Source organism: Terrapene carolina, unplaced genomic scaffold (assembly GCF_002925995.2).
Source record: "Terrapene carolina triunguis isolate 2854851 unplaced genomic scaffold, T_m_triunguis-2.0 Scaffold112, whole genome shotgun sequence".
In the NCBI taxonomy this organism is placed as follows: Eukaryota; Metazoa; Chordata; order Testudines; family Emydidae; genus Terrapene; species Terrapene triunguis.
In genome coordinates, this window is record NW_020664463.1 from 7,772,836 (window position 1) to 7,798,696 (window position 25,861).

At 43.2% G+C, this 25,861-nt stretch overlaps 1 protein-coding gene across 1 annotated transcript in view; it reads left to right on the top strand.

The window, feature by feature from the left end:
- GYS2 (glycogen synthase 2) overlaps positions 1-25,861 on the top strand; it is a 74,593-nt gene that overhangs the window by 38,560 nt on the left and 10,172 nt on the right. Inside the window, exons 6-11 of the mRNA XM_024196330.2 lie at positions 9,674-9,791; positions 10,191-10,311; positions 13,783-13,889; positions 20,579-20,638; positions 21,720-21,798; positions 22,561-22,674. Coding sequence (XP_024052098.2) covers positions 9,674-9,791; positions 10,191-10,311; positions 13,783-13,889; positions 20,579-20,638; positions 21,720-21,798; positions 22,561-22,674 — 599 coding nt within the window. The remainder of the gene's footprint in view (positions 1-9,673; positions 9,792-10,190; positions 10,312-13,782; positions 13,890-20,578; positions 20,639-21,719; positions 21,799-22,560; positions 22,675-25,861) is intronic.

Consider the following 25,861-nt stretch of genomic DNA (forward strand, 5'->3'; position numbering starts at 1 on the left):
CGCTGCTCCTACCGCCCCGGCCCTTTAAATAGCCACCGGAGCCCCACCACCACTACTCCAGGATTCTGGCGGCTATTTAAAGGGCCGGGGTGGTAGAAGCATGGGAGCCGCGGGCCTTTAAATGGCCCCCAGAGCCCTGGGGTAGTGGGGGGCTCCAGGGGCTATTTAAAGGGTCGGGGCTCCAGCTGCCTCTGCCGCCCCGGTCCTTTAAATAGCCGCATGAGCCCCGCCGCTTCCCCAGGGCTCCAGCGGCTATTTAAAGGGCCGGGGCGGTAGAAGCAGGGGAATCTCGGGCCCTTTAAATAGCCTCTGGAGCTCTGGGGTAGCGGGATGCTCCAGGGGCTATTTAAAGGGCCGGGGCTCCAGCTGCCTCTGCCGCCCCAGTCCTTTAAATAGCCTCTGGAGCCCCGCCTCTTCCCCCAGGGCTCCGGTGGCTCTGTGAGGGGGGGAAGAAGCGGGGGAGGGGCTGGGGGAGCCTCCCCAGCTGGGAGCTCTGGCGGGCCAGACAGGACGGTCACGCAGGCTGGATGTGGCCCATGGACCGGAGTTTGGGACCGGTTCTACACCGGCTTCTAAATTTAGCAACCGGTTCTTGTGAACCGGTGCGAACCGGCTCCAGCTCACTACTGCTTATAACCCTATTATCCTGTAGGTGCTTACAAACTGATTTTTTAATAATTTGTCCCAGTATCTTTCCAGGTATCGAAGTTGGGCTAACTGGTCTATAATTGGCCATTTTGTTTCCCTTTTTTAAGAATAGGTACTGTATGTGCCCTTCTCCAATCCTCTGGGACCTCACTCATCTTCCATGAGTTCTCAAAGATAATTGCTAACAGATCCAAGATTCCTTCAGCTAGTTACTTAAGCACCCTAGCATGAATTTCAGCAGGCCTTGCTGACGTGAATACGTCGAACTTATCTAAATATTCTTTAACCTGTTCCCCTTTTTTGCTTGTGTTCCTTCCCCCTCATTGTTAATATTCATTGTATTAAGTATCTGGTCACCATTAACCTTTTTAGTGAAGACTGACGCAAAACAGGCATTAAACACCTCACCTTTCTTGATGTCATCAGTTATTAGCTCTCCTTCCCGGCTAAGTAGAGGAACTATGCTTTACTTCGTCTTTCTCTTGCTTTTAATGTATTTAAAGAACCTCTTCTTATTGCTTTTTATGTCTCTTGCTAGGTAGGTGTGGTAATCATGGCAATTTCTACTATCCCCAGTAATATTAAAGTTGCCTCATAATTTTCATTATAAATTTCATTAATTATTTTTTGTGGGGTGGGGATGGAAAGTGACCTAAGTGGTTCAGTAGATAAGAGGTAAATGTATGTAAAACATTGGCACTGGCACCAAGAATGGCCTAGAATTGGCAGCGGGGGGTGCTAGATTGAGATGCATTGACTGTCCTCTTAGGGGTTTACACAATGCCTGCTTGTATTATGTGGGTTCCAGCTAATAATATCAGTTTCTCTTTTGAGAGCTCTAAATTAAATCAACAATTCACAATAAACCAAATTTTCCAGAACCTTGAACCTCAAATGTAAACATTCCCTCAAAAATTTCAGTCACAGAGAAGAAGTTGTTCCAACTCTGATGTACAAATTTGCATTCTCATTAGCTGAAAATTACTGTTATGAGTCTTTTGCTCTTATCATAGTCTATAATTTTATTAAACTGTCTCTTCATGGATATTAGAGAAGGATCTGAATCAAAAGTCTGGATCCATACTGCAAGGAAATGTAGATGTCAGTCTAGATCTAGATCTAAAGTTCATGTCTTGACAGTAGCTCAGCTCAATCGTTCAATCAAAATCACAGATCCAGAGTCTGAAAAAAATATTGCTCAGTCGCTGAACTTTGTGACTCATGGACATCTCTAAGGCCTGGTCTACACTAACCCCCCAATTCGAACTAAGGTACGCAACTTCAGCTACGTGAATAACGTAGCTGAAGTCGACGTACCTTAGTTCGAACTTACCGCGGTCCAGACGCGGCAGGCAGGCTCCCCGTCAACTCCGCGTACTCCTCGCACCGAGCAGGATTACCAGAGTCAACGGCGAGCACTTCTGGGTTCGATTTATCACATCCAGACAAGACGCGATAAATCGAACCCAGAAGTTTGATTGCCTGCTGCCGAACCAGCGCGGTAAGTATAGACAAGCCCTAAGTAATATCATATTTTGTGATTGTTATTTATATACGTGCCAGTTTCTTTCCTGTACATGTAGAAATCTAATAACTCTTAATCTGATCTATTTTTACCCAATTTTGAAAATAGTTAAATAATGAAAGGAAATGTCCATTCATTCATTCAGTGAAAAACAACAACAAAAACCCTAATTCATTGAATGAATCTACCTTCCAATCCAAGGGCACATTTCTTAACATACTTTAAAAATAATTGGTTCAGCCATTATTAAATGTTTAGCAAAAAAAAGTTGTAGCCTTTTATTCTATTTAATGTTAATTATACTTCAGTGGGTTCAGCTGTGGTGGATACACACTCAAGTTCAACAGAGTTATCTCTTTTTGTTCTAGATCTAGATCCCATAGGAACACATGAAACCATAGGCAAATAATACATACAATTACAAGAGCATCTATCTTTTAGTAGTTTTATTAAAATTACCAACAAAGTTATAAATGTCACAGCATATACAGTTCCTAAAGATAAGTACCATGTACCAGTTATACCTACAGACATACTCACATCCTCGTAGATGGTGTTAGAGTCTGTTGGCCCTCTTGTGGATTGATCATCAATACGGGAGTGGTTCCTGCTGGAGTTTCCCTTAGGAAGCTCAATTTTCCTGCTCTGGGCACCCTTTTTTATACTGTGATTCTGACTATACCTACATTCTGCGCATATACATGAAAGTGGCAACCCTCTCTTTCTTATTGGTCTGTGTCCCCTAGAAACACAAAGGACCCCAAATTATATAGGCTGCATAGGTTCTCATTAACATTGATGGACCACCTTTATCTTGCGGTTAAGGCACATATTGGAGACAATATTTGTTGTTACGGCATTTTATAATTTAAATGTAATCTTCCCAGCTATGCTTTCGCAATATTACCAGTTGGTACCTCTTTTCCCATAATCTTTCGGGTTATATTTCAGTCATTGACTTATGCCATCATAAGGCCTAAAATAGCTAAAGTCTTGCAGGCCGCAGCCCACAGTTTCTTGCGTTTCAGCTTCTCTCACTTATGTCTATTACATAGTTCCTCTAAATACTGATCAATCTTATACTTTTATAATCCTACAAATCAGCTCTAATCAACATACAATGAATATATGTCATATAACACATTGATTAATCATAACATCACACAATAAATGGATAATAAACTAAAATCATTGGCTACAAAGTAGAAGCCGGATTCTCCAGTCCATTAAGGCAGCACAGAGTGGATGTAAATTGGTCAGAAATAACCCATTGAGAATTCCCCTTTTTATTTATTTGAAAGCTCCGCCGGCATAGAACTGGTGGAGATGGCACAGCTGTATTCAACACCAGCTACTTCCACCCCCAGCACTAGAGGTGTGTCAGAGGAAGTAGAGGGCAGGTTGGGAGTAGCATTTGGAGGTGAGGTGGAGTCAGAACTGTGTTGAGAATCTAGATCTAGACATTTACCAAATAAAGGTACCCAGGGCCGGATTAACTCTCCTGTGGGCCAGGAGCTATTAGATTTTGTGGGACCACTGTATACAAATCTTTTTCCTGGGAGGGAGTTTGGTGCAGGGGATTGGGGTGCAGGAAGGGATGCAGGGTCTGGGAGGGAGTTTGGGTGCAGGAGGGGGATTCTGATCTGGGGCAGGGGGTTGGGGTGAAGGAGGGTGTGTGAGGTGCAGGCTCCGGCCGGGAGGCGCTTACCACAGGCGGCTACTGGCCGGCGGTGCAGCAGGGCTCAGGCAGGCTGCCTGCATGCCATGGGCCCACGCTGCTCCTGGAAGTGGCTGGCTGCTAGAATGTCTCTGTGGCCCATGTGGGGAGGGGGACAGTGTGTCTCCGTACGCTGCCCACAAACACTGCCCCTGGCCAATGGGAGTTGCGGGGACAGTACTGGGGGAGGGGGCAGCATGCAGAGGGACTTTTAGCGGCCCGGAATTGGAGATCGCTGCCTGTGATTTATTTTTCGGGGCCCCCCTTGAGCCGGGGCCCTGGGATGCAGCCCCTAAGCCCCTGCCTTAATCCGGCCCTGAAGGTACCGTGCTAAATGAAGGTCTTCGGTTTGAAACTTGAAATTTATTGGGTGGTCCGTTCATTATGGGATCAACTCATTTGCATTTTATGACTACTAACGAGGACTGTAGGGTACTGCTATTCAACCTACAGAATCTCCAAGCACCTTACAAATTGTACATAGAGTAGACAGGGATCACTTACCCACCATAGAATATCAGGCACCTCTGGAGTGGAACATGACATTAATTCTGAAGAAAATCATTTTAAATGGTCAAGACATTTATCTTGAAAATGCCAGGCAAGCACCATGAACTGAACACAGTGGCACTTTAGTCAATTTTTAAAATCTGTATTGGCGCCAAAGAACCATAGCTGTTCCGAAGAAGGCACTGGGGTCTCCTGAGTAAATAAGAGTTTTTACATTCTATTGGATGTGTCTTTACATGTTATGGAGCAATAAATATACATTTTGGGGGGGAAATTAAATATCAAACAGCTTTCCTGGAGACCTAATGGCTGTGATGTTCAAGTTCCATATTGGGGATAGGGTTTCTGTTAAAGAATCTGTGGTTTCCACATTATTATTGATGGGAGTTTGCCATGTGTACTGAAAGCAGAATAGACCCAGTTTTATTTGTGTGAGCCGATAAACTAGCATGATTTTATGGGCTGATGTGCTTCTGGAGGTGGGGGTCTTTTAGATGAGACATTAAACAGAGGACCTGACTTATGGTCACTAGGGATCCCATGACACTTCTCATGAGAATAAAGGGTATTAACACCAGTGCCAGAGGGGTTATCTGGTAATTACCTCTTGTATCTCTACAAACTCCCTGTAGTTAGACGTGATAGGCCAGATACTCAACTAATGTAGATTGGCATAATTCTATTAAAGTCAATAGTGCTACACCGAATTACACCACCTGAGGTCCTGGCTCCAGGGCCGGATTTAGGGGCAGGTGACCCAGGCAACCGCCTGGGGTGCCGGGCTTGGGGGGGCTGTTTTTATTGTTAGCGACAAAAGGGAAAATAGAATGTTTGAAGTAACATGTTTCAGGTATTCCTTATGTGGATTGTTTTTCACTGACCTCCTAGAATGTTCTGGAACTTTGTAGAATCTCATGGAACCTTCAAGACTTTCTGAGAGCTATATTTTTTTCAAACCTCCTAGAATGTTATCAGCCAGGCCCTCGCAGGTATATAAGGGGCGGAGCATCGCCAGTCAGTCAACATGATATAAGAATGAACTGAAGTAAAGTGAGAGTCCAGCTGCAATATTGTGAACCTTATTTTATTGTGTAATTGTGACAATGTACTTGTATTTTAAGATTTGAAGAGTGTAAATAGCGACTAATAAAGGACACATTTAATGACACCAAAAGTATTGATCGAATCTTTATCTACACAACAATATAAAGAAATACTGTTACTTTTTTGCCATGCTTAACACATAATGTTTGATGACTTTCTAAAACTGTGGAACATAGACTTTTGCTCTCCCTAATACTGTCTGTTATCCCCACAGAAAAAAAAGATGCCCTCGAAGAAGCCTTCAGGAGCTCAGTATAGGAAGTGAAAAGTTCAATTGCAATCTAGTTTGCAGCAAGGGGCAAATTTGATGGGAAGTTATCTGAAACAGAACAACATACACCAGGCTTTGGCAGAAGTAATTGTCCCAGCTCAGAAGAAATTGAGGAGCAGAGTGTAAATGATGGAGGTCTTATTACTAAGGAATTAGCAGATTTACTTGAAGACAAGGAATGGAAATATGAGGAAAGTGATGGAGAATCGTCCAGTTTTCCTGGCGGTGTAAAATAGAGTGATGATAAAGAAGAATGTGGCTTACATGAAAACGAGAGAAACGATAAAGAAGAATCAGCCTCATATGATGACCGAAACAGCAGTGAGAAAAATTGCACACCACAAATCGATACATCAGCTCCTAATTTATGGCCCGCGATCCTAAACTCTGCTGATATTGATTGTACAATTCTGAATGGGACGGGCAAAATCAAGGATATGACATTTCCAGTAAATGAGCAGAAGCAACATTTCTCAAAGTCACACTGCGAAAGAGTGCTTGAGAATGGTGAGAAACTGAATAGGCATTGGCTAGTTTACTTGAAATCAACTGACAGTGTTCTGCTTTTGTTGCAGAATATTTGACAGGAATGCCAAATCGTTGCTTGTGCTTTCCGGGTACAATTACTGGCATAATTTAGCTGATGCTCTGAAGCAACATGAAAAAGCACCCAGTCATTTTGTAGCCTAGTCCTAATGGATGGAGGTTAAGTCCAGGATCAAGCAGGGAATAAATGCATAGATGCAGAAAATCAGCACATTATTAATGTAGAAACCCAGCATTGGAGGAATGTGCTCGAGTGTCTGATCTCAATTATCCTCTTTCTTGCAAAGAATAATTTGGCTTTCTGGGGCTTGTCAGATAAGTTGTTCACTGAACATAATGGTAATTTCCTCAATTTGGTAGAGCTCCATGAGAAATATGACGATGTCATGTGTGAGCGCCTACATTGAGTAGTTTTGTAAAGAAGCTATTGACCATTACTGCAGCAAACAAATTCAAAACACATTGATTGACCGTATGAAAAGGAAGGTTGGTTGAAAACATATTGATGCGGCCCGTCAAAGCAAAGTACTATGCTGTAATAATGGACTGCATTAATAATGGATGTCATTTACAGTAAGATTTGTTGATGACAAAGATGGCTGCATCCCAGTAAAGGAACATTTAATCTGTTTCCAGTCTGTGGATGACTCTACTGGAAAAGCCTAACAGAACTGTTTATGAACGTTTTGAATGAGAATAATATAAAGCTTTAGGACTGCCGCAACCAAGGCTATGACCATGGCGCAAACATGAAGAGAAGAAACAGTCTTGTCCAGGCAAGGATCCTTGCGCTGAATCCAAGAGCTTTCTTCGTGCCTTGTGGCTGCCATTCTCTCAATCTGATTGTGTCAGATGCAGCATCATCATCTTTAAATTCAGTATCTCTCTTTTGGAGAACTGCAAAGGATATACATCCTGTTTTCAGTATCAATGATCAAGTAGAAGATTCTCACGGACAATGTTACAAATCTGACTGCGAAGCTGCTAAGTGACACGTGCTGGGAGATCTGCACTGACAGCATAACATCAGTGAGGTGCTAAGTGACTGAGGTTTACGACGCACTGATGGAACTGGCGCAGTTGAGTAAAGCCAAGGCTGGAATCTGACACGAGCCGCAAAGTCTGGCAAACCAGATCACTGACCTAAAATTTCTGGTCTCAATTGTGGTTTGGCATGATATCCTGTTCTAAGTAAATGTAAGCAAGGCAATACAAACTCATTTGATGGACATCACGACCGCTACTACTTTGATGAGAAGCTGCCTTGATTTCATTGTGACCTCCAAGACAATGGATTTGAAGATGCCATCACTGCTGCCAAAGAAATGGTGGAAAACTTAGGAGTTGAGCCTGTCTTCAAGGAAACTTGTATTCATTGGAAGAGGAGACAGTTTGGTTACAAGGGCAGAGATGAAGTAACTGGAAGCTTGGAAGAAAAATTCAAGAGGGAGGTTTTTTCTCGCTTGTTGACACTGCTCAAGTGTCCATCAAAGAAAAGTTGGGATAAATGAAGAACGACAAAAAGACCTGGGTTTTTTTGTATGACCTTAGTAAGCTGCCGGCGGACAGGAAAACACTCTTCAACAATTGTACAGACCTTCACGGGACGCTGACACATGGGGAATATTCAGACGTCACTGATAAAAACCTCCTGTCAAATTGGACAACATCCATCACATTTGGCCACATGGAAAGCACTCTCCACTCCAAGTTTTCCAATTCATTCATGATGCAGAGCCGAAGGACACTTTTTCCTAATCAAATAGCTTTGAGGATTCTGCTCACCCTGGCGGTCACAGTCACGACTGGGAAGCGCAGCTTTTCAAAGCTCAGGCTCATTAGAAGATATCTTCGATCAACGATGGCCGACAAGAGACCAACACCGCTTGCTATTTTATCACTGAAAATGCCATTGGCCAGTCTTTTGGATCTCTCTGATGCTGTGCTTCAGTTCACGAGGGCAAAGGCGAGAAAAGCGAACTTTTTAACTAAAAGACTACGGTTAACATTCTAAGGCTGTCACCTACTGTAACACTATTTAATACTGGTCCACCCAATGATGGTGCACAGTTCAGTTTCTTGATGTTAGTACATTTCAGGTTTTCTTAAAATTAAAACGTTTCTATGAGCTTAGAGGAAACTTATTTTTTATTTGCTTATATATGGCATGAATAAATACAGATTTACAGATTCTAGCGTGCAAATGTATCATCTTATCTGACAGGGATAAATCATGCATGCAAATTGTGCATCAAAGTCGTGAAATGGGCTACAAATGCAATAAAAGTAAGGTATTCAAAAATGTAACCATGGAGGGGTGGGGGTGTGTACCGAAGACGCTCCTTGCCTGGGTGCCATTTGGTCTAGGGCCGGCCCTGACTGGTTCCCTCTTCACTTCACTTCCTGTTCTAAACTGCTATCTGTGCTCCGAGGGCTGAATCCAGTTCTCATTGAAGTAAATGGGATTCTTCAACAGTGGAGATTGCATTTCAGTGGTAACTGGAGTGAACCGTATATACCTATAATCCTCTATTTGTAAAATATTTTGAGATCCTCAGTTCGGGGCGGGGGCGCAAGGGGACTACAGAAGTGCAAACTACAATTGCATAGCTTTTTTTCAGGAGAAACCTAAAATACTTTGAGGAGCAGTACATTTTTTTTTTAAAATACATGTTCAATTCTGTGTATTCCAGTGGTGCCCAGAGACCCCTTATTAGGATGGGGGCCTATCATGCTATGCAATGTACAAACATCTAATAAAAGGAGTTCCCGGTCCTGAAGAGCTTACAGTCCATAGAGACAAACCAGACAAAGAGTGCGGGGAAAGGGGATGTAACATACCAGCAGAGGGCTAAATTCTAGCATTTAGCAACAGCCCTGGTTGGGCAGGCTACCTCCTGGAACTCCCCACCTGCAACACTGAGGGGACACTAATATTCCAGCATCAAATCATCCACACTGAGAGCATGTTAAGGTACAGTTCTGCAGGTAAAACATGATTCAAAGCAATTTTGATGCTACAGATAGTAGGGTGGCTCCTCTAGTGGCCCTATGGACAAAAGGCCCCTCGTTACACAGGTGTAAAGCTGGAGTAACTCTACTGAACATTATGGAGTTATGTTGGAATTACACCAGTGTAACTAAGATCAGAATTTGGTCTATAGTCTTCTGCTGCTTTTATAGAGATGAAGTGATGAAAAGCTGTAGCATTAGAGAAGACCATTTCCCCATCATGAGCAATAAGACTAAGTACATCTTTACATATTGACAACTAAAGATATTTTGGTTCTTTCCTTAAAGCTTTCTCAAACTCTGAAGATGTCTCTCTCTGCCTTTTCTTTGCTTCTTCCAGATGTTGTTACTCCAAATGGCTTGAACATTAAGAAATTTTCAGCAATGCATGAGTTTCAGAATTTGCATGCCATGTACAAGGCTAGGATCCAAGAGTTCGTTCGAGGCCATTTCTATGGGTATGCTTTTACTTTTCAAAATTAGCATCTGGTTGTACAGACCGTTTACAGCAGGACCTAGAGTAGGCAGACTGTAAAGAGCACTTTATATCTGAGGTGGAATGTTACCTAGTGATTCCAGTGACTGACCGGGAGTTAGGATCCAAAGCCTAGATTTCATTCCTGGCTCCACTTAGGCCCTTGTAGGATCAGGCAGAAGGTGACGGGTATGCTACTTGCCCAAGAGGGAGCTCAATGGCCACTTTAATGTGAAGTACTGTAGGTAATCCTTAACTTTTTGATGACTGTGGGTCAGGAAGGCAGCTGCTGTATGTCAGTGACCTTCACTGATTAGAGAATTGCTCTCTGCTTTGTTTGATCACCTATTGAACCTTTTTGTGTTTGTTTGCCTGGTTTCAGCCATCTTGACTTCAACCTTGCAAGGACCTTGTTTTTCTTCATCGCTGGGAGATACGAATATTCAAACAAAGGAGCTGATTTGTTTCTAGAGGCCTTATCCAGATTAAACTTCCTGCTGCGGGTAAGAAAGCATTTGGAAATGCAGATAGCAGATATCTTATACACACACTTAATTCTATCAAGATGAAATTAACCCAGGTGTGTAGGTCACATACAAAAATCTCACCATGCTTTTGTTTACTATAATGTCTTTGGTCCCATAGCAATGTGATGGCTTTCTTGCTTAGCTTCATAGACTTTCCTGTCAATTGGGGTGCCCAACCAAAGGGTGCCACTACCTGCATCCTGCTGAGCTCCTTCCCACCATGTTTATCTCAGGAACTTGGAGTTCTGTGCATTAAGGACTAATTTCTCAGGACTACCATTTCTGTGCTTGGGGCAGGAAGGGGCAAAGGTAGCTTCAAATACTTTGGGGGCAGTCAGAGTTCTGCTTGGCTCAGTCTAATGTCAGATCAGCCTCAGGGCTGCTGTAAATTAAACGCTACTTCCCATGGCCTTGGGACTCAAGGAACAGCAATAGTACAGTGTGCTCTGGCTATACCTCCTTGCTATCTTGACCTGCCCTCAGTATACCTCCTACACCAGTGAATGGGAGCAAGGCCTGCATAAATCCTTTATGCCATCACTTACTAGTTGAGGAGGCACTCTGCCCAGAGGATATTCTCAGGAGGGTTTTCAGGACCCTCTACACTGTCAGAGTGGCATGAAGTGACCTTAGTGTAGCAGAGATTGGGGCCCTAGGAGTTTTTTGATAGTAATTGGTGCAGATGCTCTATTGCTATTTTTGAAGTAGGGCTTAGCTTCAAGTATCTGATTCAGAGTCTATTGGGCAAGGGCACATAGAAATCCAATGTATTATTTTGCTCTTGGCAGACAGTAGTGTGGCTGCAGATAGTTTAAATGTGTGCATGCACACACACACACTCTTCATTCTATCAGTGTGACATTCACCCACGTGTGTAGATCACATGCAAGAATCTCCACACTATGAAATCCCTTTGCATATTCACCCAGCTACAGCAGGAAAATGTGGTCCCCACTGCCAGCTCAAGCAGAAATTTCCACATCTCTGGGACTCTACAATCTAGATACTAAAGAAACTTCCAGAATAACAATAAATCCTAGATACAGCAGACTGGCGAAAACAGGAGACCCAATTGACTTTTAAATTGATTCCTTTTGTGAGACAGAAGGACAGACTAACAAACATCTCTGTCACCCAACAGTGACTTCATGAGGGTGTAGAGCTACTGTTTGTGCCTATTGTAGAGTGCTCCTCCTGCCTGCTTCACTCCATCCCCTGCAGCTTCTGTGTCCCTGCAGTGCTGCCCTGTGTTCTGTATACAGTGTATTTAGTAGCAGTTCAGTGATTAGCCCTTAGTATCCACCAGATGTTCATTTTTGTTCCTTTGAACCATAGACAAATATTGGAAGGCATGCTTGCTGTCTTACTCCACTGCAGTGTTGCCAACTCTCAGAACTTTATCATGAGTCTCATGATATTTGGTGTTTTTCTTAAAGCCCGAGCTTCTAGAGTCATGGGATCACAGAAGAATCTTTTCCACTACAGTTGCTCTACTGCCATCATCCATTAACATATGATGGGGAGGGTTTCCTGTGATAGCTGGGGCTGACTCAGTGACCCAGGAGGTCCCTTCCAGTCCTATCTTCCTATGCCATTGAAATCAGTGGACTGAAAGGAAGTACTTGATCTGTTCACCAACACAACAGATCACCTTATACTGGTGGTTAAATGCGATATAACATTAGCCATGTTTTAGCAGCATTCACCCAGCTAAGGTTTACTAATGCTGTTTACAGCTAATGTCTTGCATAACGAAGAGGAGAAAGAATTGCTTAAGTGATGCATTGCACCGTTCTATTATTGTATCTAATTAATGACGACATTAACAAAAAGTGTTGCTGACAAGAATCATGGAGAACATCCGGTCTGCAATTATTGCTGAGGGTAATCCAATTGGGAGGAGCAAGCTATCTGTGCTGTTTGTGAATCTAGGAATGCTTCCCTTCACATGCTTCTCAAATGGATGTCCAGTAGCGTGTCTGAGCTCTACATATATGTGGCATCTGATTAAAATATTTGTAAATATTTTACAGAACCGTTTTGGTGATGGTTTGAAAGCTTGGTTGAAATGTTGAAGATAATAAAATATACATTGGGACAGATCCTTGCTAGCAGCTAAGGTCATGGCACAAAGGGTCCTTGTATCTGCCCTAAAGAGGGCTGATGAGGCATTTTCCCCCCGCATGGGAGAAACCACATCTGGCATAAAGCTGGCTTGTTTTATACCACCTGCCAGCCCCAATGGAAGGATGCTGGGGGTCAGAGGAAAAAAGCCGGTAGTGCAGTGCCCCAGCAATTTTCAGCCTTTTGGGACCCACTCCAGCTGCTGTAACCTAGCTCTTCTCTTAAGTGGCTAATGGATTGTGATAGTGGAACCAGACCCTCCTCAGCTACACCAAGAGAAAGCACTCTGGCCCATTCTAGTGGCAAGGGATGTACATCTGTCGACTGTGTCTTCAAGATACAGAAGCAAACTTCTCTGATGTCCAAGATGCTGCATCCCAGGTTTTGGTTCATGTCCTTTAGAAAGCATATGTATTAGAAAACATCTTTCAAAAATTTTTAGAGGGTGCCAGTAACTCCATAAAGGGAGCTGTCAGATACATTAGGCTCATAATGTAGTTGTGCTGCAATTAAATGAAACATTTTTACAACTCCTAATGTTAATAGAGATGCTTATAAATTAAAATTTAAAAAATGGGTTTCTATTCTATGTAAATATTCCCGCCCCCCCCTCTGGCCAAAACACAAACAAACAAGCAAAAACATCATTGTGCTAAGGCAGGAGAGAGAACCAGCAAGAAAAACCAACTGTAAACAAAGGCCCAGATTTTTCCATGGCAGTTTCTGCTGGCTGCAACAAGCGCTGGGAGACCCGTAGGAGAAAATTATGCTAGCTGCATGCCTGCTAGGGATACACCCATCGAGCTGATTGAAATGCAATGTGCAAAGAAATGGGACACATGATAAAAACTGCATTTGATTTTTAAACAATTCTTTCAGTTTAAATCATCTTAGCTGTTATCACAGTAACTTAATATTACGGCTTTAAATACTGTGTGTGGTTTTTATCTTTGCAGTTTGGCTTTATATCTACATCTTTTGAAATCCTCGTTGAAGAGTAAAAATAACAGTGTAGATATTCAGTAATGTATTTGACTTTCCTGGTAACCCCTTTTAGCTCCAGTACTGCAATGAGCGATGTTTGAGTACACTCTTTCACTTACATGGAGCCCCACTGAAGGCAGGGTCCACCCCGACAGACCTCATTGCAGGATCAGGGCCTTCTTGAACAACTAGTTAAAATGCGATGGGTTCTGCTGACCATCTGCTATGGCTAATTCCCAGTGTGGACAAGGTTTCTGTATTGTCTGGAATCTCTGTTAGTTTCTGCATAACGATTTCTTGTTAACATTGCAAGTTTTCCCTCCATCTTTCCTCTTTTAGGTTCACAGAAGTGATGTTACAGTCGTAGTGTTCTTCATCATGCCAGCAAAGACGAACAATTTCAATGTGGAAACACTGAAAGGCCAAGCCATACGAAAGCAACTATGGTAAGCACCATTCTCATTACTGCTCTTGAATGGTGAATTGAAGGGATAAGTGAATGGCTTTGGTGGAGAATAAGGCTCATTACTTTCCCTCTTGCTAAATACAAGATAGTAAGTAACCTGAGTCCATTTGTAGGGAAGAGGGAGATAAGGATAATAAATTAGGGCAGGTATTTCCCCTTCCTTTTTCTAGTTTATTAACAAGGAACCTGATTCTCAATAGCTTTGCCCTTGTCACCATTTATACCCCGTGTAAAGTGAACGTTAAACACTAGCATTCCGATCGGAAGGTTCGCATTTTGCACTCACTTGACATGGGTGTGACAGCACAAGGTTTTGACAGTGGAGAATCAAGCTCTGGGTCTTCTGTCTGATCCTGATACTCACTTTGGACCACATCCTGCCTTTGATCTCCAGCAACACTCATAATGCTAACTGCATGAGTGAAATGAGCACAATGCATAGATCTTGGGTAGCGTACCCTTCAGAGTATAAGGCAAGCTTTCTTCCTCAAGACTTTGCTAGTATAACTGTCACTGGGGGGAAAGGAGTTAATTACTCCCATTCTTTTATTATGAAATATGGAGCATGAATTGGCCACTCATGCATGATGATGCTATAGTAGATGATATTATTTATTTCTCAAGAGCCTGCACCAAGCTATGGCCACTACCCCAAATTTCAAACACACAATTAGAAGTCTAATATTTTTAATACAAAGTTAAGTTCCTCTGTTTTCCCAATTAATAAACTCTCCTCTCAAACAACTAAAGCCACTCTACCATGTATTTGGTGGGGCATCCCACTAAAATTAGCCTTCAACCTCCAGCCACTCCATCTAATAACCCCTTAATTTCTCCTTTATTCCAGGTGACAAAAGATGGGCTTTACTATGTAGTTTTATGCAGACAAGTCCTCTAAACTCATAGGGCCAAATTCATCAGTGAAACCAGTGGAGTCATATCAAGATTGAACTGGGCTCAAAGAATGCAAAACCTGTTCCACTGAACACATTCATAGACTAGTTGTTATTTGATAAGGGAAATAAACAATTAAAAGTGGATTCCTCACAAGTGGCTAAACCGACTAACCTTACCTGCACATTTGAGAAAGCTGGTCTTAGGGTTAAAGGACAAAGAGCCATAAAACCTGGGTTCTGTTCTTGTTTCTGAGTCATTGGACATTTAACCTCTCTGACTCAATTTCCCCATTTGTAAAATGGTGATGATACTCCCCTTTCTAAAGTACTCTGATATCTATGAGTGAAAGGCACTATATAAGAAATGGGTTCTAGTATTGTTATTAAATGCCTCAAAGGGGTGTTTGATGGCTCAGTTCATTAATATTAGTAAATTATTTTGAGATCCTTGAATGGTTCATACTCGAAGTGCACACTAGTAACAGAAGTGATATCCTTGGGATCACTGAACTGATCTAGTAGTTGCCATGTACAGGGATGGTGAGTTGTATGGGCCCAGCAAATTCAGGGCCCGGGGGCCTGCTCCACCAATGTTTGGGGCCGGGTCTCTCCCCTGGCCCCATCTACCACCCCCGCGCATCTCCCTCGAGCGTCCCTGCCTGCCCCGGGCAGTGGGCGGCTGCTCCCTGCAGCTCCACGCTGCACTCCCTCACCAGCCACTGCTGCAGCCAGCTACAAGGGAGTGGCGCCGGGGGCAGGCTGAGGTAGCTCGCTGCTGCCGGAGGGGAGAGGGCTGGGGGGAGGCGTCCTCTTTGGCCCCCAGCCCTGCTGCACCCTAAACTCCTCTTCCCCAGCCCAGTCCCACATCCCGCACCCCCTCCCACATCCCAACCCTCTGTCTCAGCCCAGAGCCAGCACCCACACCCAAACTCCCTCGCACACTCTCTTGCACCTCAACCCTGTGTCCCAGCCCAGAGCCTATACCCAGCATCCAAACTCCCTCCCAGAGCCCACACCCAGCACCCTAAACCCCCTCCTGCACCCCAATCCCCTGCCCCAGCCTAGAGCCCGCACCCAACACCCAAACTCCCTCCCAGAGCCTGCACCCTTTCCTGCACCCCAACCCTCTGCCCCAGCACAGAGCCTGCACCCAGCACCCAAACTCCATCCCAGAGTCAGCACCCCTCTGGCACCCAAACTCCCTCCCAGAGCTTTAGGCGCTGGGGCGGGAGGGGGACACACACACGCCTTGGACCTGTTCTGGGCCCTACCAAAAATTATACAAACCTACCACCCCTGGCCATATATGAAAGAGAGAAATCAGATCAGATTTGTTCCTCTGCCACAGTTTTCACATAGGAATACCTTTATCAAGGGCATCCAAGACACATTCTCTCCAGTCATCCCTCTAAAAACAGTTGCCTCAAAGACACCATGCTTTATTCAGTGGAAGGCTATTCCCTCTTAAAAGAATACATGAAACTTACTGGGAGCTGTACCTGTAGTTTTTTGTAAGAACTGCTTGTCCAAAGCATCAGTCCTGTGACTAGAAACACTCTATAGGAGTGAAATCCTGGCCCCCTTGAAGTCAATGTGAGTTTGGTGATTGACTTCAGTGAGGCTAGGATTTCTCTCAAGGTCGGATGTAGGACACTTTGTGCACCATGAGAAGCAGCCAGGTTTACAATAAGCATTTTGACCTCTCTTGTGTTTCTCAGAAAAAATAAAAAGGAAAGTTTAAATAAAGAGAAACATACAAAGGGAAAACACTAGGGGTTGGCTGGGGTGAACGGAAGAGCCTGTTGTAGCTACAGTATGTGGTCAGTGATTTTCCGGTGCAACTCAGGATAAATTGATCCCATCTACCTCAGCTCAGCAAGTGAAAAACCATACAGGGTGCATTGTACCTGCACTGCTCGCAGGTACTCGAGCTGTGAACAGCCTTTGAGCAACCATATGCAGTACTGTGGTAATCATCATCTTAAGCTGTTGGATAAAAGGACCTGCCATCAGCATTACCTTGTAACACTAGCTGATATCATGGATGCCATGGAGATTAAATGCCAAAAGAGGTTGGCAGTAATCAGGGGATAGAAGTTGGCTGATCTGGGATATAAAGCCCCATCTTCCTGTGCTGTGAACTAAGCAGCCTATCCTATTTGAATAAGTTTCAGAGGCAGCTTGTGGCATGAATCCAGGTGGAGCCTTATTTAGCTTTCCTCACGCAGTTCCCTTTGTTTTCTCCCAGTTCACCTCAAATATTCATTAGAAATGGCCCCAGGCTGCAAAATTCAGATCAGAATCCAGCGTTCTGCAATATTCAGTGGGGTTTAACTCATTTTACAGATGGAGTAAATAACAAACTTCACATCTAGACTCTTCCAAACATTAAAAGCGCAATCAGACTTGGCTCTGCCCACTGGTAGGGTGGAAGCAAAAGAAACAAGGATGCATAGAGAGTCAAACTTAAATCACAATTAAATCCCCTCTCTTTCACACACTGATTTAATTCAGTCTCCAAATTTAACACAATAACTCTGCAGGAAGCCATTGAATTTTCCATGCAATTTTTTTTTATTTACTAACTTTTGTAAAAGAAAAACTGCTCAAAGCCCCCCTTTTGCAATGTTTCCTGCCAGACTTACTCTTTTGCTTTCCTCTAGCTAAGGGAACACATTCTCAATGACTCCCAAACGTCTCACACTCGCATGCATTCTCAGAACAGCTCAGGGCTGGGACACTTTTGAAAGAGGGTCAGAGAGGTGGGGGTCACACAGATTGAGTTGACTCAGGAGCAGAACTGCCACTTCTGGTTAACCCTGTGTGGCTTGCTGGAAGGTCACCCCAGTTTGATGGACCAGAGGTGAGCAGACTAACAGGGACTCTTATTGGGGAGGATCAAGACCTTCCAGGGAATGGGGGGTGGGGCCTGGATGAAGGGTAGAATGGACATGAAGGGAGAAAATATGTGGAGAAGGCATAGATGCTGGCATGGGGGCTGGAGAGCAGTGCTGGTCAGTGGAGTTCTCTGCTGAATCTCTGACCCCTGCTGTTTAGATGGGCACAGATTCCCTTCCTACACCCTTGGCCCCAATGCCCCTGCAGCCTCCCTGGCTTGATGCCCTCCCCACTCTTCCCCGTACACCCCATAGCCCCATTCACATGTTTAATAGTGTTCATTCCTGAGAAGATTTCATTTATACATGTGAAAAATAAACATTAGTAACAATGAGTGATAGTAAAAATTAATGAAGTAGAGAAAACATGTCATTTCAACTCCCGCCATCAACATGATGATGACCAGGAACACCCGGCTGTAACTTCATAGAGTCATAGAGCTTAAGGCCAGAAGGGCCCACCAGATCCTCTAGTCTGATCTCCTGTATAGCACAGCCCACCAACACCACCCAGCACCCGCACACTAAAGCCAACAACCAGACTTCAACTCTGTGTTCTAAAGATGGTATAATTCTGAATGGTCACAAACATGTATATGTTTACTGCACTGCAGAGAAACATAACTCGCAGCAAGCATGGGCAGTCTGACATCAAGTCTGTCTGTACTGAGGATATTTGTACTGATGTAGCTACACAGATGCAAATCCTCATTGCAGACACGTTACATCGCTGTAATACAAGGCTTGCATCAATACAGCTTCCCCTGGTTTAAAACTGGTGCAGCACATCCATGTTGGTTAAGAGAAGGTTAAGGGGTGACATGATTACAGTCTATAAGTATCTACATGGGGAACAAATATTTAATAATGGACTCTTCAGTCTAGCAAAGAAAGATATAACACAATCCAATGGCTGGGAGTTAAGCTAGACAAATTCAGACTGGAAATAAGGTGTAAATTTTTTAATGGTGAGAATAATTAACCATTGGAACTATTTACCCACAGTCACGGTGGATTCTCCATCACTGACCATTTTAAAATCAAGAGTGGATGTGTTTCTAAAAGATCTGCTCTAGGAATTAGTTTGGGGAAGTTCTGTGGCCTGTGCTGCACAGCAGGTCAGACTAGATGATCTCAGTGGTCCCTTCTGGCCATAGAATCTATAAATCTATATGTTGGAGATTTGCACTGGTGTAGCCAACCCGGTATAAATATCACCAGCAGAGGCAAGTGCTAACTTGTACACACCAATACAAAGCACAAACAGAACTACGCACAGTGTAATTTGTTAAAACCACCCTAACTCTATATTAATAGCACATAAAAACTGCATTTACTGCCAGTTAAGATTGTGGTAGGGTATGCTCCATCCACCTATAATTTTAAAAGCAGGGAAATAAGTTAAGGAGAAAGACTTGTGTAGTCCTTTCCACCTTCATACTGCCTACCACACTGTCAGTAACACAATCCAGTGCTCCTTTTTCATACCGCAACCTCCGCACACTTGCTTTTAACACACAACTTTAAGTGACCTTAGATGCTTTTATATCAATAGATAAGCACTAGAGCTGAGTAAATCATCGATTTTTCAGTTTGGAGAATTAAACAAACAAAATCTGTATTAAAAAAAAAACAGTTTTGTTCTAACCTAAACTGATATTTTTTTGTTTGTTTTAAATTTGTTTGGGGTCATTTTGGGGGTGTTTTTCACCGTTGTTAAAAAAAAATTCCCTAAACAAAATGACACTTCGAAACAAAAAGTCAAAATATTTAATTCTGAAATGGCTGACCAGTTTCGACTTTTTTTTTTTTAAATCCAATTTTGTTTTGAGCTGAAACTTTTGCTGAATTCAATTCGAATTCAATCCAAATTCATGAATAGTTTGTGACCCAAAAATGCATTTTTCAGCTAATTTCCCATTTGCCAAAAAATAATTTGCCCAGCTGTAATCAGCACATCTGTCTGTAACACATTCCGTGTGTTTGGCGAGTTATTTTGCCTTAAAGCTTCTGAGGTCACTGTTAAGGTTTTTCCAAAGTTCAGGGTGCTCCAATAACATTTTTTGCTGGAGGCCCGTCGCTAATGCTCAAAAAGCAAAAAGGCAGGAAAAGTCCCATAGAAGTATTTTATGACTTCACACTACATTTGCTAGTTTTTGAGTGCAGTGCTTTTAGCTGTACTTTATGTTCTGTGAAATGCCATCTAGTGGCTGGATATGCTAACTGCAAGTTGTACTTAGAGGCGCCTTTTACTGGTGTGCAAAAGGGCTACAACAAAATGTTAAACGATGTAAACATTGTCTGGTGCAGATGTTATTATGCGTTTTCAACTTGGCCTAGGTTTGCCAAGAAGTTAGCTGGTTTTCAAACCAATTTATCAGGAGGAACAGCTTGCAGCTTATCTACAGTTTGTCCTATCCCTTGTTTTTGAAGGCTCTTGCAGGTGGGAATTTTAAAACAAACCTATTTCTTCTCTCTCTCTCTTTCCCCCCCTAGGTTAGGTTAAGTTTGAAACCTCTCAACCTTGAAAAGTGTCCCATTTCACTGCTTTTCCCACCCAAGACATTGCAGTGCTGTTTTTCTGTTTCGGAGACATTAGCAAGGTCTATTTGTCAGAGTAAGGGATTGGGAAGCGAGCACTCCCAATTTCTAGTCCTGGTTTTACCACTGACTTCATTTTTGGCCTTGGGAAAATCTCTGTGGGTCATCTCCTCAGCAGTGCTGAAATCACAGTCAGTATGGCTGAGAATTGGCCGGAGCTCCCTTTCTGCCTCCCCTGATCCTGGGTCCCCCTGCATAAGTTAGGGCAGCAGCAGAAACACGGTGTGTTCTGGCCCTGCCCCTGACCTGTCCCATTTTTCATATTTATTTACTAGGGACACCGCACAATGTGTCAAAGAAAAATTTGGAAAGAAACTCTACGATGCACTACTGAAGTGAGTATGTAGGTCACTTTGTGTTTATATTGCAGAGGAGCCCGCTGTATCACCTGTGTTGTTTATATATGTGTATTATGGATGTAAGAAAAGAATTGGGGAGAGATAGGAACAAACGGTGTAATTAGGGATTTAGGAGATCCATGTTCAAGTTCCTACTTCACCATAGACTTCCTGTGTGAGCTTGGGTAAGTAACTTAGGGTAACGTTTTCAAAGGTGCCTTAAGCATTTAAGAGCCTAAGTCTCATTGAGAATGAATGGGATGCAGGCTCCTAAGTCACTTAGGTGCTTATGAAAATGTTATCCTTTGTCTGTCTGTCCCAGTTCCCCATCTAAAAAATGGGGATAGTAGTATTTCTCTACCTCACTGTGGTGTTGTGAGGATAAATACATTAAGGATTGTGGGGTATTATGGTAATGGGGCCATATAAGTGGCTTAGGTAGATAAAATACAGTGGAACTCTGATATACTGAAACTTTGCTTATAGTAAAAAGGAAGAAAATTTCTGCACTCCTTTATCAGGTCATACTCTCATTGATTTCAAAGGGATCTTAGCCTGAGTTGGAAGATCTATATGATCCCAAATGCAAAAGATTGGGTTGGAAAAAACAACAAAAATGAAATGTCTATGAAAAATGGACACAATTTTTTTACACTTTTTTGTCTTGTTTGGTTTCACCTATAGAGCTGATGGGAAATTTTTAAAAATGAAAATTAAATTTTGACAAAAAAATAGAAATAAAAGTTCATGACAGGTCTTGTGACTTGTTTTCTTTTTCAAATATTCCAAATACATCAAAGGGGGAATTGCAGCAAAGCTGTGGGGGGAGAAAGAGAACAGGATAGTCATGTGGATACAATATAGAGAAAACAGGAAAAAACTCTATAAGGGCCTGATTCAAAGCTGATTGAAGAGGCTGGAAAGATGCCTGTTGACTTCAGTGAATTTTGGATCAGCTTTGATATTTGAGTTTCTTCATCTTCTCTGCGTAACTTTAATGCAAACTCTTAATCATAATGTCCAAAAAGACCAATAACAAGCCATTTGGTGATATACCCTGTCTGTATTGCCTTTGCAGGGGAGAAATTCCAGATTTGAACAAGATCCTTGACCGGGATGACGTAACCATTATGAAAAGAGCCATCTTTTCAACTCAGGTCAGAGAGAATAGTCAGTACTTACACAGTTATTGGATGGAAAAGATAAACACGGTCATATATAAGGATCATGTATAGTGAACAGGGATATGTATGAATTGGAGAATCGTTTTCCATCATGTACGTTTCTCCTAAAGTCAACTTTTTAAATGCAGTCTGTGTGTTTTTTCCATTGTCTCTGTGTTTCTTTTTAAGAATTAGTATCAAACCATCCTAACTACTTTTGGTAGCGCAAGAGCACTCCCACCACCTGATGTATTTCCCTGAAATCCTTGGTCCTCTCCTTTAATAGTAAATTCAAATTCTTCACAATTCCTCGTCCTACTACATCTCAGTCCTTGTTTTATTTCCCATCCCTTCTTGATTCCTGGACTCTTCCATTTTTAACTGTGGGGATAATTAACCATTAAAACACCTTACCTTGGGATGTGGGTGATTCTCCATCACTTAAAATCGTTAAATCAAAATGGGTGTCTTTGTAAATGATACCGTCTATTACAAGCAGAATTTATTGGGCTAGATTCAAGAATGATTAGGTAAAATTCTATGGCACTGTGTTATGCACTAGGTTGGACTAAATTATCACAATGTTCCTTTCTGGCCTTAAAATTGAAGGTTGAAACCCTAGTCCTAATGAAGTCAATGGCAAAACTCCCATTGACTTCAACGGGGCCAGGATTTCACCTTAAGATTCTATGTTAATGGATTCTTTGCCAGCAATTTTTCATGCCTTGATCAAAGTTTGCCTTTATTCTGATGTAGCGACAGTCTCTGCCTCCAGTGACCACCCACAACATGATCGATGATTCCCATGACCCGATCCTCAATACCATTCGCCGCATCGGACTCTTCAATAACCGCACAGACAGAGTTAAGGTACAATCTCTCTTTGTGAATTTTTTCTCTTTTTTTTCCTAACGGAATTTCATTAAACTACCTCAGCCTAATTAGTTTGAGTTGGAGGAAGTGTGGTTATTCTTACTAGAGATATGCGGAATAAAATACCCAACACCTCTTCGAATAGCAACAGCCAGTCACTTTTCACAGACACCATCACCCGCTTATTACCCACAGAATTTCAAGTTAGGCATTTAATGTTAAGGGTGGCATAGCTGTTGTTAAAACATTCTAGACACAATTTTTAAAATCCTGGCCCCATTGAAGTCAATGGCTAAACTTCCATTGACTTCTTTGAGGCTGGAATTTCATCTGATGGGCCTGCAGCCCAGTAAAGCTTTATATGTTGTTTACCCAAATCTAATAACAGGGCCATATTATAAAGAGAGGAAAAGAGCACCTTCCAACCCTTGCAATGAACATGAACCCCATATATTTGTGGTAGGCAAGCCCAGTAAAGGTTGAGCCCATACTCCAAAGCCTCTTTCTGCCCACACTTCTGGGCAGGGTTCCCAAAGTGGGTGATGTGGCTTACATCGTCACCTGTAGTGTTATGTGGCTCAGAGAGGGATTGCGTCTCCTCGTGAGATCTCCTTTGGGGCAGTGTACCTAGGTCCCACACCCCACTGTAGGCTGTGGCTAAATGCCATACCCTAGCTCAGAGGTGGCCAACTTACTGGCCCTCCAAGCCGCATACGACAATCTTCAGAAGTTCGAGAGCCAGGGCAAACCTGCTGGGGGCTGGGGCTCAGGGCTTCAGCCCTGCGGGAGGCACCTGATGGGGCTCGGGACCCTCCCGGCTGGGCAGAAGCCCCTACCCCACCACCGCGCTGCAAGGTAGAGGTCCCAAGCTTCTGCCCCTCCCCTCCAGCCTGGTAGGTGGAGAATTGGGGGGAGGTGTGGGGGCCTCCGCAAGCTGCACTTTAACGGTAAAAGAGCCACATGTGGTTCGTGAGCCACAGTTTGGCCACCCCTGCCCTAACCCATAATGTTCAATTCTGTTGTTTTCCTTATTAAAAAGAGGGGATGGTGTCACCAATGAACCATCTGAAGAATAGTTTTAGATGTCAACACTATTTCCACAATAGGTTTATATGAAGAGATTATAAAAGAAAAGGTACCATGTATGTAGAGGGGTGAACATAAGAATGGCTATACTGGGTCAGACCAAAGGTCCATCTAGCCCAGTATCCTGTCTTCCGACAGTGGCCAATGCCAGGTGCCCCAGAGGGAATGAACAGGACAGGTAATCACCAAGTGATCCATCCCCTGTTGCCCATTCCCAGCTTCTGGCAAACAGAGGCTAGGGACAATATCCCTGTCCATCCTGGCTAATAGCCATTGGTGGACCTATCCTCCATGAACTTATCTAGTTCTTTTTTGAACCCTGTTATAGTCTTGGCCTTCACAACATCCTCTGACAAGGAGTTCCACAGGTTGACTGTGCGTTGTGTAAAGAAATACTTCCTTTTGTTTCTTTTAAACCTGCTGATTATTAATTTCATTTGGTGATTCCTAGTTCTTGTGTTATGAGAAGGAGTAAATAACACTTCCTTATTTACTTTCTCCCCACCAGTCATGATTTTATAGATCTCTATCATATCCCCCCTTAGTCGTCTCTTTTCCAAGCTGAAAAGTCCCAGTCTTATTAATCTCTTCTCATACGGAAGCCATTCCGTACCTCTAATAATTTTTGTTGCCCTTTTCTGAACCTTTTCCAATTCCGGTATATCTTTTTTGAGATGGGGCGACCACATCTGCATGCAGTATTCAAGATGTGGGCGTACCATGGATTTATATAGAGGCAACATGATATTTTCTGTCTTATTATTAAGGCTACATTTATGTCACAGAGATCATGGAAGTCACGGAATCTGTGACTTCCAGAGACCTCTGTGACATTCTCTGCTTCAGCCCCAGGGACTGCTGGACTCCAGCTGGCAGCCAGCAGGGCCCTGGCAGGGTTCCAGCAACAGGCGACAGCAGCGACAGGTGACAGGGAGCCCCCTGCAAGGTTCCAGTGACAGACTCCTGAGGGGCCCTCCTCAGGGTTCCAGCCTCGCACAGGGTGGGGGTGGGGGAAAGGGAAACACTTCAGGCGAGTGGCTGGGGGTGTCCCGTTTTCTCTTTGGGAAATATGGTCACCCTGCAGCTCCCTGCTGCGGTGTGCAGAGGGGGACCCCCTGCAGCTTCCAGCTGCCCTGGGTAGAGGAGGAACCGCACAGCTCCCAGCCACCACAGTGGCGGGGGGAAACCATGGAGCTGCAGCAGCAAAAGCCACAGACAGGTCACGGCTTCCGTGAATTTGTGTTTATTGCCCGTGACCTGTCCGTGAATTTTACTAAAAATAACCATGACAAAATCTTAGCCTTACTTATTATCTACCCCTTTCTTAATGATTCCCAACATTCTGTTCACATTTTTGACTGCCGCTGCACATTGAGCGGATGTTTTCAGAGACCCCATCATTTTATATGTATAGTTGGGATTATGTTTTCCAATGTGCATTACTTTGCACTTATCAACATTGAATTTCATCTGCCATTTTGTTGCCCAGTCACCCAGTTTTGAGAGATCCTTTTTGCGGTCTGCCTGGAACTTAATTATCTTGAGCAATTTTGTATCATCTGCAAATTTTGCCACCTCACTGTTTACCCCTTTTTCCAGATCATTTATGAATATATTGAATAGGAATGGTCCCAGTACAGACCCCTGGGGGACACCACTATTTACCTCTCTCCATCATGGAAACTGACCATTTATTCCTACTCTTTGTTTCCTATCTTTTAACCAGTTACCAATCCATGAGAGGACCTTCCCTCTTATTCCATGACAGCTTACTTTGCTTAAGAGCCTTTGGTGAGGGACCTTGTCAAAGGCTTTCTGAAAATCTAAATACTCTATATCCACTGGATCCCCCTGGTCCACATGCTTGTTGACCCCCTCAAAGAATTCTAGTAGACTGGTGAGGCATGATTTCCCTTTACAAAAACCATGTTGACTCTTCCCCAACAAATTATGTTCATCTATGTGTCTGACAATTTTGTTCTTTACTATAGTTTCAACCAGTTTGCCTGATACTGAAGTCAGGCTTACCAGATTCTAATTGCCAGGATCACCTCTGAAGCCCTTTTTAACAATTGGCATCACATTAGCTATCCTCCAG